Raw genomic sequence first — 9,944 nt, 5'->3', positions numbered from 1 at the left:
ACACTCCTTGGAGAGAACAATCATGGGAGAAAGAAGGGCTATTTATGCACAGGGAGACAGCTCAGGGGGCAGGAGCACATGGAGGGATGGACACAGGGAAGTGGTAACTATCAGGAGGAAGTGGGAGGGGAGCTGGTGCACTGGGATAAATTGTAGTCAATGTCATGAGACAAAGTGTATGTGAACTGTTGTACGGAAAGTGAATTTGCTCTGTAAATTTTCACCCAAATCACAATTAGAAGGAGAGAGAGAGAGAGAATGAATGAAGAAACTAAAGACTCAGAGAGGAAACTGGTCCATAGGATTAATAGTCTGAATGATCCATGATCTCATGTACCTTGAGGTGAGAGGAATTAGGTGGTGCCTGGATGTCACTAGCCACAATTCTGACCAGAACCACAATAGATGAATCCTGATAGAATAGAAGGAAAATGTGGAACAGAACACAAATTCTTGAAAAGCCCAGACTTATTGGACCAGTTGAGACTGGAGGATTATCTGAGACTATCACTCTGACATACTCTTTAAATCGTAAACCCAAACTACTCCACGCGATGATCTTTTTAGCGAAACAGATTGGTTCACAAAATATCACCCCAAGCACTGTGCTCTTTCAAAAAACCCTTTAAAAAAAAAAGAGACCAAATGGTCAACACTTAATCTAAAGCAAAGATGAGAAGGCAAGGAGGCAGGGGAAACAGATTAGTGGGAACAGGTCAACCAGAAGGGAACTAATGAGAAAGTTTACATGCTGTGTAAATTTTAACCAATCTCAGCGTGCAAATTGTGTAGAAACTGTTACATGGGAACCTAATTTACTGTGCAAACTTTTACCAAAACACACTAAAATATTATTTTCAAGGAAAAAAAAAATGTTTCCGTCACTTACTAGATAATAGTTTTCTCATCAGCAAAATGGGATAATAATAGTTCCTAACTCTTAAAACGCTACCAGCATTAGTGGAGATTACATATATTCACTCAGCAGAAGGGCAAAATGAATGTTAGCTATTCTTAACACCACCAGTGCAAAGAAATAAAGGGAAGTTGAAAGGGGGAAAAGCAACTCGCCCAAAGTCCCAAAGCGAGCCAGTATTATTAATTTCCTTGCTTTCCTCACTCATTCATTCGCTCTACAAACTTTTAGTTAAGTAGTTTTTCTGTGTCAGATCCCTTGCAGTTTTAGGATGTGTAAGCTCGGGTGCTGGTTATTAGCCCAAGACTCTTAACTACAATTCTAATGCCACTTCAAAGGGCGGTCGAGACGCTGAAAACTAGGCGTCAAACGCGAAACGTATACTGAACATCTGCAGAAGGTCAGATGCTTTTACAGCGTTTACTGTTTTAACTCCATAAAAGATTCTTCTCCTTTCTCCCTCAGTGTGGGAAAAGGCCGGTGGGGACCACCTGGTGCAGGGCACCGCGAGAGGAAGATTAATTGTGGCCCTAAAGCCATCTATTTCATCACTTACCGCTTGCAGCAAAGCTCCCTGCTGCTGCCCCGCTCCGGGGCCCGACCCTGCCGCTCCCAAGAGCAAGTCATGCCGCTGCCTCTTGACTGGGACCAGAGGTAACTCTGGGCCCTTGCGCTTCTGTTGTTCTATCATGGCGGCAGCCAGTCTCCACAGCACCGCCACTGACCGTGCCGACACACTCAGGGACCTACGATTGGCTGCAACTTAGTCCTTCCCCGGGACCTTCCGTCCTAGATCTAGAAACCAATCGGCTTCCAATTCTGACTGCGCCGCACTCTGGATAGTCTTTTGTTATTGGGCAGGTCGTTCTGACGACACGAGAGTACTACTCCAGGATTGGCGGGTGGAGCTGGAGTCCCGCCTAGGCGCGCTGTGTCTTGTGGGTGGAAGTGCGGTGACTGGGTTTGGCGTTTCGCTCAGTTCCCGGACTGGTCGAACGGGAGCAGAAGCCCAGTAAGTATGAGGGAAATCGGTGGTGGCTTCCCGAATCTGGATGTAGCACCTCGGTAATGGGGGTCTCAGTTTGGCCCTTCTTAGCTGAAGATGCTTATTGCAAAGGGTGGGAGGCAGGCCTGAGTCCCTAGCCCTGGTAAGTAGCCGCTTGGATTTTCTTTCCAGGCAGAAACAGCTTTGGGGTCTTTGGCGGCAAGACCCAGATCCTGCGGCTGCCTGGCGTCTTCTCTTGCTTTTTCAACAAGCGCGTACTTGTGTCCAGCCCTGTGCGGGGCGTTCCTAGGGAGAAAAGACCTGGCTCCTAGTTCCCACCAGTCTCCTATCTGAGATGGCGAGACTTGTGTTTCTGCAGCCTTTTGAAAGGGCCTACTCTTTGCCTGTCCCAAAAAGACGGATATGAAGAAAATATTGGCCACCGGCTTCTCGAGTGCACAATATTGTTGAAAAGCAACAGCTATTTGTTGTGCAAAGCGTTGGGGATAGAGTGTACCCAACCTCAGGGTCACTCACCTTAGGAAGTTTTGAGTCTGGTGCTAAGTAAAAGTGCTACCAAGAAGAGGTACCTGATGCTCTGAGTGCCTGAAATAAGCAGGAAGCCTTCTCTAAGAAAAAGATGCTTGAGTTGATATCTGAAGGAAGAATTCTATTTAATTAAGTGAAGAAGGGAAGGTGGACCATTCCATGTGGAACAGCTTGTGTAGATGCCCTTTGGCAAGTGAGAACAAAATGACTAAAAGGTACAAAGAGAATGAAGGGGAGTATGGCAAGATGAAGTTGAAGGCAGTTAGAAGGTCAGATTTTCCAAGAATTTATATCCTTAAGACTGATGGGCAGTCAACTGTGGATTTTGGTGGTGGAGGTCCGCTTGATCTCCCTGACTTCGTGGGAACAGATTGGAGGGGAGCCCTAGGGAACGCAGATAGACCACTTAAGATGATAAATAGTTGTATAGCAAGAGATGTTAGTTAGTAAGATACAACGCAAAAACATTGTTCCACATCCTACTTTGGTTAAGTAGTGGCTGGGATCTTAAAAACTTGCAGGTGGCCATCTAGATGCAAAAGTGGGTCTCTCTTCATCCAGAGCAAAGAATGAAGAAAACCAAAGATGCATGAAAACAATTAATCCAAGGGACTGGTAGACATGCGATCCTCAGCCTATATTAGCATGAGACCAGAAGAATTAGATGGTGCCTGGCTCCCACTGTCAACCACTTGAAGGAGGATCTATGTAGGAGATCCTGGATAGAGTGGGAGAACAATGTGGAGCAAAACTCAAAATCATAAAAGAAGACCAGGTTTTCTGATCTGATAGAGCTTGGTGAGACCCCTGAGATTGTGGCCTCTAGCCACCCTTCGGGTCTGGAAGTGAACTCATTCTTGTGGCTTCCAGCCAAACAGTAGACAGACATGGGGTGACCATTTATATCAGATAGATACACTCCTTGGAGCAGTCAGTCATGGGAGAACAGAAGGGCAGTGTTTGCACAGGGAGACAGCTCAGGAGGTAGGAGTGCATGGGAGGGAAGGACACAGGGAAGAAATAACTACCGAGAGGAAGTCGATTCCAACTCATAGTGATTCCCTTTGGGTTTCCAAGGCAGTGAATCTTCATGGAAATAGATTGCCCAGTCTTCCTTTTGTGGAGTGACTGGTGGGTTTGACCCTCCAGCCTTCTGGTTAGCAGTCAAATGCTTTAGGCACTATGCCACTAGCGCTCTGACTAGACTATATGTCACAGGGTTTTTTTTTAACTTTTTTAAAGCAGCAGAACTTTTTTTTCTAACTGAAATCTTTTACAGAAACTTAGTATATAAACTGGATCAGAGCAGAATACTCTGTTAAGTAGGCCTTCCTCCAGTAACACTTCCACTCTAGCCCCACCATGACCCACTCCAAGGCTGGGAAGGCAAATAGGAATTAGCAATAATCAGCCTTTTGCCTAATTACTAAGGATAGGCTCCTACCCTCCCATTTGCTCAGGGGGTGGTATCTCCCTAACTGGTTTCTTTGATGCTTGACTCCCTCCACCATTGGAATGGAGGTCCTCCTGGTTTAGTTGGCTAGCCTAGAGCCCTGTTTCTTTGGATTTCTTCCTGAACCCTGTGGTGACCTATATATTTTGGAACTGACTTTTTAAAAATAAACCTGAATTAGCTGAGGAGCCTCTGAATAATTTCCACCAAACCCTAGGGTTTCACAGAACATAATTAGAAAATTAAATGTCATCTTAAAAATGACAACCCTCTGCTTTCCTGAAGTGGTAAACCTATTATATTTCCAGGCTTTCCCTCAAAAGATGCATGCCAGATTCCTTCTTGAAAAATCACATAGGGCTTTTCATGCTATAGGAGGAGCAAACAGGAGAGCTTTAAACTCAGCTGTTCATTCTGGTATCACAGCAGAAATCCACAACAAACAAGATCATCTTCACTTTTATTTCACTTTCCATGGCCTTTGTGTAGAGAGGAACAGGGGATAGACTAGATAGACCAAGGTATTTGAGCTCAATTTAGATGTGGCAGCTGCTAATCCTTCTATAGATTCTCTACCTCATGAATGCTATGAGAGTTGGCAGGATAATAAAGGAGGTTAATAACCTTGTTTCTGGGGTGCGAGGTAAGGGGTACCAGGCAGAAAGAAGAAAGGGCTGGAAATGAGACCACATAGCTGGTAAAGAAGAGGCAAGATTCAACCAGGTTTGTTTGCTTTTTTTTTAATGTGACTTGGGTGAAAGTTTACAGAGCAAATTTATCTTCCATACAGCAGTTCACATATACTTTGTCTCATGACATTGACTGTAATCTCCCACAATGCAACAGCTCTCCTCCCACTTCCTCCCCATAGCCAACTCTTTCCTGTATCCTCCCATGCACTTCTGCCCCCCCCCCACAGCTGTCTCCCTATGCATACACAGCCCTTCTATTCTCCCATGATTGATCTCTCCAAGGAGTATATCTACCTAATGTAAATGTTCAGCTCATACGTCTGTCTTTTGTTTGGCTGGAAGCCACAGGAGTGGGTTCAATTTCAGACCTGAATGCAGCTAGAGGCCATAGTCTCAGGGGTTCCACCAGTCTCTTACCAGAGCAGTAAACTTGGTCCCCCCCTTTTTTTTTTTAAATTTTGAGTTTTATTCCACATTGTTCTCCCACTCTATCCAGGATCTCCTACATAGATCCCCCTCTGAGTGGTTGACAGTGGTAGCCAGGCACTATCTAGTTCTTCTGGTCTCATAGTCATATAGGCTGAGGATCACATGGTGTACCAGTTGCTTGGACTGATTTGTTTCCATGCATCTTTGTTTTCTTTATTCTTCTTTGCTCTGGATGAGGAGAGACCCATCATTGCATCTAGATGTCCTCTTGCAAGCTTTTAAGATTCCAGTTGCTGCTCGCCAAAGTAGGATGTGGAACAATGTTTTGTGTAGTATATTATGCCAGATGAGCTTCATGTGTCCTGTGACCATGGTCCCGAGTCCACAGGACCAATTACTTGCTCCCTCTGGGTAGCTGGCTGTGGCCAGGAAGTAACTACAACCTTGTCCCTTGTCAGCTGTACGATATACCTGGGAATTCTTACAGAACATACAAATACACTTGTAGAAACATTGTCTGCCAACCCTCTACATGGTCATGGGCACCCTCCCCCTGCATAGCCATACCTAATTGTCCAGCCTGCCTACCCATCTATCCACCCGTAGATCAGTGTTTGCCTTCACTGATAACGTAGTACTCTATGTACAAAAGGGTTCATCCTTGTTAAGATTCAATGAGGTTTTGATACCTACAAGTTCACAGGTTGGTTTCACTGTATATTGGATTTTACCTGTTTACCATCCAATTCTCGAGAACTGACAAAGCTGCCTCCATTCTATCTGTGTGCTTTTGGTGAAGTAATAACCAAGTTTGGTGGCTTAAGCAGAAAAGAGCAAAGTTATTGTAAGAACAGAAGGTTGTGTTATGGATAGGCATGTTCCTGGCCTTGTGATGATCTAGAACAAGATTTACGGAATTTTCTCTCATTTCTATTTCAAGTGCGGGGATCCAGTTATTGGGTGGTCATTGTAAATTAGGAATACATTCCAAAAGTAGGACATGAAATCATTATCTGAAAGTGAGAGGGTGAGCTGGAGTTGCAGAGAAGAAATGTGTCTTTGAAACCCCAAGGAGAACAGAGTTTTAAGTCTTAGTATCGAGTGTAACTGGAAGGTCATGAAAGAGAACTGAGGAGAGTGCCATTTATCTTTATCTAGCAGTGATTTATCTTGCAGAGTAAAGGGACATAGTTAAGAGCCATTAAACCAATCAAACAAAAAACCAGACCTTGCCATTGAGTTGATTCCATCTGCCACATATGGTTTCCGAGGCTGTAAATCTTTACGGAAGCAGACTGCTTCCTCTTTCTCCTTTTGGGTACAGCTGAACACTTCAACCACTGCATCACCAGGGCTTCTAAAAACCAAACCCATTGCTGTCAATTCTGACTCATAGTGATCCTGTAGGGTAGAGGAGAACTGCCTCATAAGGTTTGCAATGCTTTTAGCAGCTGAACACTTAACCACTGCACTACCTGGACTTCTAATATGAGCCATTAGAACGGGAGCTCTGGTAGCATAGTGGCTAAGGCGCTTGACTGCTAACCAGAAGGCTGGTGGTTCAAACCCACCAGCCACTCCTCGGAAAGAAAGTTGGGCAATCCTACTTCCGTAGTGATACTGCCTCGGAAACCCAAGGAGGGGTCCCTATGAGTCAGGGCTGACTCGATGGCACATCACAACAACAACAACACCAATGTCCTGTTTAATACAAAGAGGCTAAATAAGAGTATCTCTAAGGTCCCTTCCAACTCTAAAGCTCCAAGACTTTCTACTCCAGTAGTGTCAGTATCACCTGGAAGCTTGTTAGAAATGCAGAATCTAGGGCACCACCTCAGACCTTCTGAATCACAATCTGCATTTTAATATGAATATGTACATGAAGGTTGAAAAGCACTGTTTATATTCTGAGTGGTAGAATGTAAGGGGCCACTGGCCTATTGAAATGTCAAAAAGTGACTTTTCATTTCAGGAAGGCAAATTGAGCCTATTAATCTTTTGTGTTTCCTAGTGTTCTGTTGAAATGACTGGGGATGTAAAAAAAAAAAAAAGGACAAGATCGACAGTAGCATAAGAAATGGGAGAAAGGTGCCATCAGTAGACCTAAATATTTGATGAACTTTTGAAAAATATGAGTGAGATGGGATTGGATTGAAAAAAAAAAAGAGGAATTAGTACCAAACCTCCCAGGCTCAGTTTAAGAGATTTGCAACAAGATTATGGGAAAGTCAGCTGTAAGGGATGAAGAACAGCATTGAATGGTTTTAGGAATTTATCAGTGATACTCACCCCAAAAGGGACTTGTGGAAGAGTCCAAATGTGGGAGATGTTGCCAGGGAGAAGAGTTAAAGCCCAACTAATTTCAGTATAGGTGGTATAGCATAGCAATTGATAGTGTTGCCTCTGGAGTCAAAAATTGGATTGAGCTAACTAAAATAAAATACAGCTATTGGCCTTTAGTCATCAGGCATGAAGGAGAAAGAAGGAAACCAAAGTCTCAGAGAAGAAACTAGTCACAGGGCCAATAGCCTACATCCTGAAACCAGAAGAAGTAGTAGATGGTACCTGGCTACCACTATTGACTGTTCTTATCTGGGCCACAATAGATGGACTCTTGACTGACAGGAGAAAAACATGGAACAGAACTCAAATTCTTAAAATGTCCAGACTTATGTGACCAGTGAGACTAGAGGGTTCCCTTAAACTATCACCCTGAGTTACTCTTTAATTTCTGGAACAGAAATTATCCCCTGAAGTCACTTTAGTGAAGTAACAGATTGGCACACAAAATAAAATATATTACTGTGAGTATGGTGCTCTATTAAAAAACTATATGAGACCAAAAGGTCAACAATTACTTTAAAGCAAAGATGAGAAGATTAGGGGGCAGGGAAACTAGAGTACTAGAAATGACAACCAGAACACAATTAAAAAGAATGTTGACACATCGTGAAAATTGAACTAAAGTCGGTGAACAATTTGTGTAGAAATTGTCAAATGGGAACTAATTTGCTAAACTTCGACTGAAAACACAGTAAGATATTCTTTTCTGTTTTAAAAAGAAAGACCTGGATTGACATTGCAAGTTCCTAGCACTTTTTAGTTGTGAAACTTTGGACAAGTTATATAACTTGTCTGTTCTTTGATATTCTCATCTGTAAAATGTGATGAATAGATTTGTTGTGAGGTTTAAATGAGATAATTTGTGTATAACAGAGTACCTGGGACCATAGTAAATGCTTAATAAATGTTAGCATGAGCATTTCTTCCTCTTCCTCCTCCTTCATCATTATTATCATCTAAGCTACACCAGAAGGAGTTCTGGTTGCATAGTGCCTTACGCGTTTGACTGCTAACCAGAAGGTTGGCAGTTCAAACCCACCAGCCCTCCATGGAAGGAAGAATGAGCAATCTACTTCCATAATGATTTACTGCCTCGGAAACCCAAAACTCACTGCCGTCGAGTCGGATCATAGTGACCCCTCCTTGGGTTTCCATGGTGGTATCGCTACGGAAATAGATTGCCCAACCTTCCTTGCAAGGAGTGACTGGTGGGTTTGAACCTCCAGTCTTCCGCTTGGCAGTCAAATGCTTTAGGCAAGTCGCCACCAGAGCTCCCTTGGAAACCCAAAGGGGTCACTATGAGTCGAAATAGATTCAGTGGCAGTGACTTTGGTTTTTATGATTAAGCTACAGCAACAAATGCTTAAAAGTATGCATAATGATGGTTATTGCTCTATTTACGATAGCTAAGTTTGAGAGCAACCTGAATGTTGATTAAGAGGGAAATAAATAAATTTGCTGTATCCAACAATAGATTATTATGTAGACATGAAAAAATATTAGTATGCATGCATGAACTGCTATAATATATTGTTAAGAAATTAATAAATTAATAATGATTTAATGATTCCATTAAAAATTACTTCTACAGTTAAAACAATGTGAAAGGATACAAACCATATTCAATTATGGATGACTTTATTTTCTTTAATGTTTCATCTGAATTTTTAAAATGAGCATGTGTGTGTTTTAATTTTATCAAGGGGAAAAAAGCTTGCTTTCTTTTTTTGAAGCTACTTCAGATATACTACCTAGTGTAGTGGTTAAGACCATGGACTAGGAGCAGCCACACTTTGACTCCACCATTTGCTGCCTTTTTTAATTTAACCTTTGGCAGCCTTGATTTTCTCATTTATATAATATGATAATAATAGAACTTACATCTTTAGAGGGAGCTCTGGTAGTGTAGTGCCTAAGGCACTTGACTGCTAACCAGAAGGCTGGCGGTTCAAACCCACCAGCCATTCCTCGGAAGGAAGATGGGGCAGTCTACTTCCATAGTGATACTGCCTCGAAACCCAAGGAGAGGTTGCTATGAGTCGGGTCCAACTCGAGGGCACATAACAACAACAACAACAACATCTTTCGAGTTTTGAGGATTAAATGAGATACTGCATGTGCCTGGACATAGTAAATGCTTGATAAATTTTAGCTATTACCACTGTTATCATTCTGTGTGGGTTTTTTTTTTTTTTTTTGAGATATAGTCTCTCTCACATCCCCCCACCCCACTCCCAAAAAACCTTCCTTTGGCCGAAACTAAAAGCAACAATAGTAATAAAAAATACTGGTAGACTAATGGCTTGGGTAAATAACAAATTGAAAAGAAATTTGATATTAGATCCAGGTCTCCAAAAGACTCTACAATTAGAGTTGATGCAAAGAATGAGATTTGGATAAAAGTACATGGTGTTAAATCTAATGCTCTCATTCTGTAGATATTAGCTGTGAGCTCTGCTTAATCATTTCTTCTTTGCAGATGTCTCTTTAATTGTTTGCCTCAATTTTTTTGTGACAGGACACTTGAATTAGCTTTAGCAAAAGAGAAATGGAGGAGCCATAGAACATTAAGTAAAG

General features: G+C 42.4%; 1 protein-coding gene across 1 annotated transcript in view; it reads right to left on the bottom strand.

Annotated features, from left to right (window-relative positions):
- The window catches only part of SNRNP40 (small nuclear ribonucleoprotein U5 subunit 40), a 59,993-nt gene extending 58,386 nt beyond the window's left edge, over window positions 1-1,607 (bottom strand). The window contains exon 1 of the mRNA XM_007954136.2: window positions 1,473-1,607. Within this exon, the coding sequence (XP_007952327.1) occupies window positions 1,473-1,607 (135 nt within the window). The remainder of the gene's footprint in view (window positions 1-1,472) is intronic.
- Between the last annotated feature and the right edge of the window lie 8,337 nt (window positions 1,608-9,944).

The sequence above is a fragment of the Orycteropus afer genome, unplaced genomic scaffold (genome assembly GCF_000298275.1).
Source record: "Orycteropus afer afer isolate SDZICR_OR568_19922 unplaced genomic scaffold, OryAfe1.0 scaffold00433, whole genome shotgun sequence".
In the NCBI taxonomy this organism is placed as follows: Eukaryota; Metazoa; Chordata; class Mammalia; order Tubulidentata; family Orycteropodidae; genus Orycteropus; species Orycteropus afer.
The sequence above is the reverse complement of the archived record's forward strand: the minus strand, read 5'-3'. Positions and strand labels throughout refer to the sequence as shown.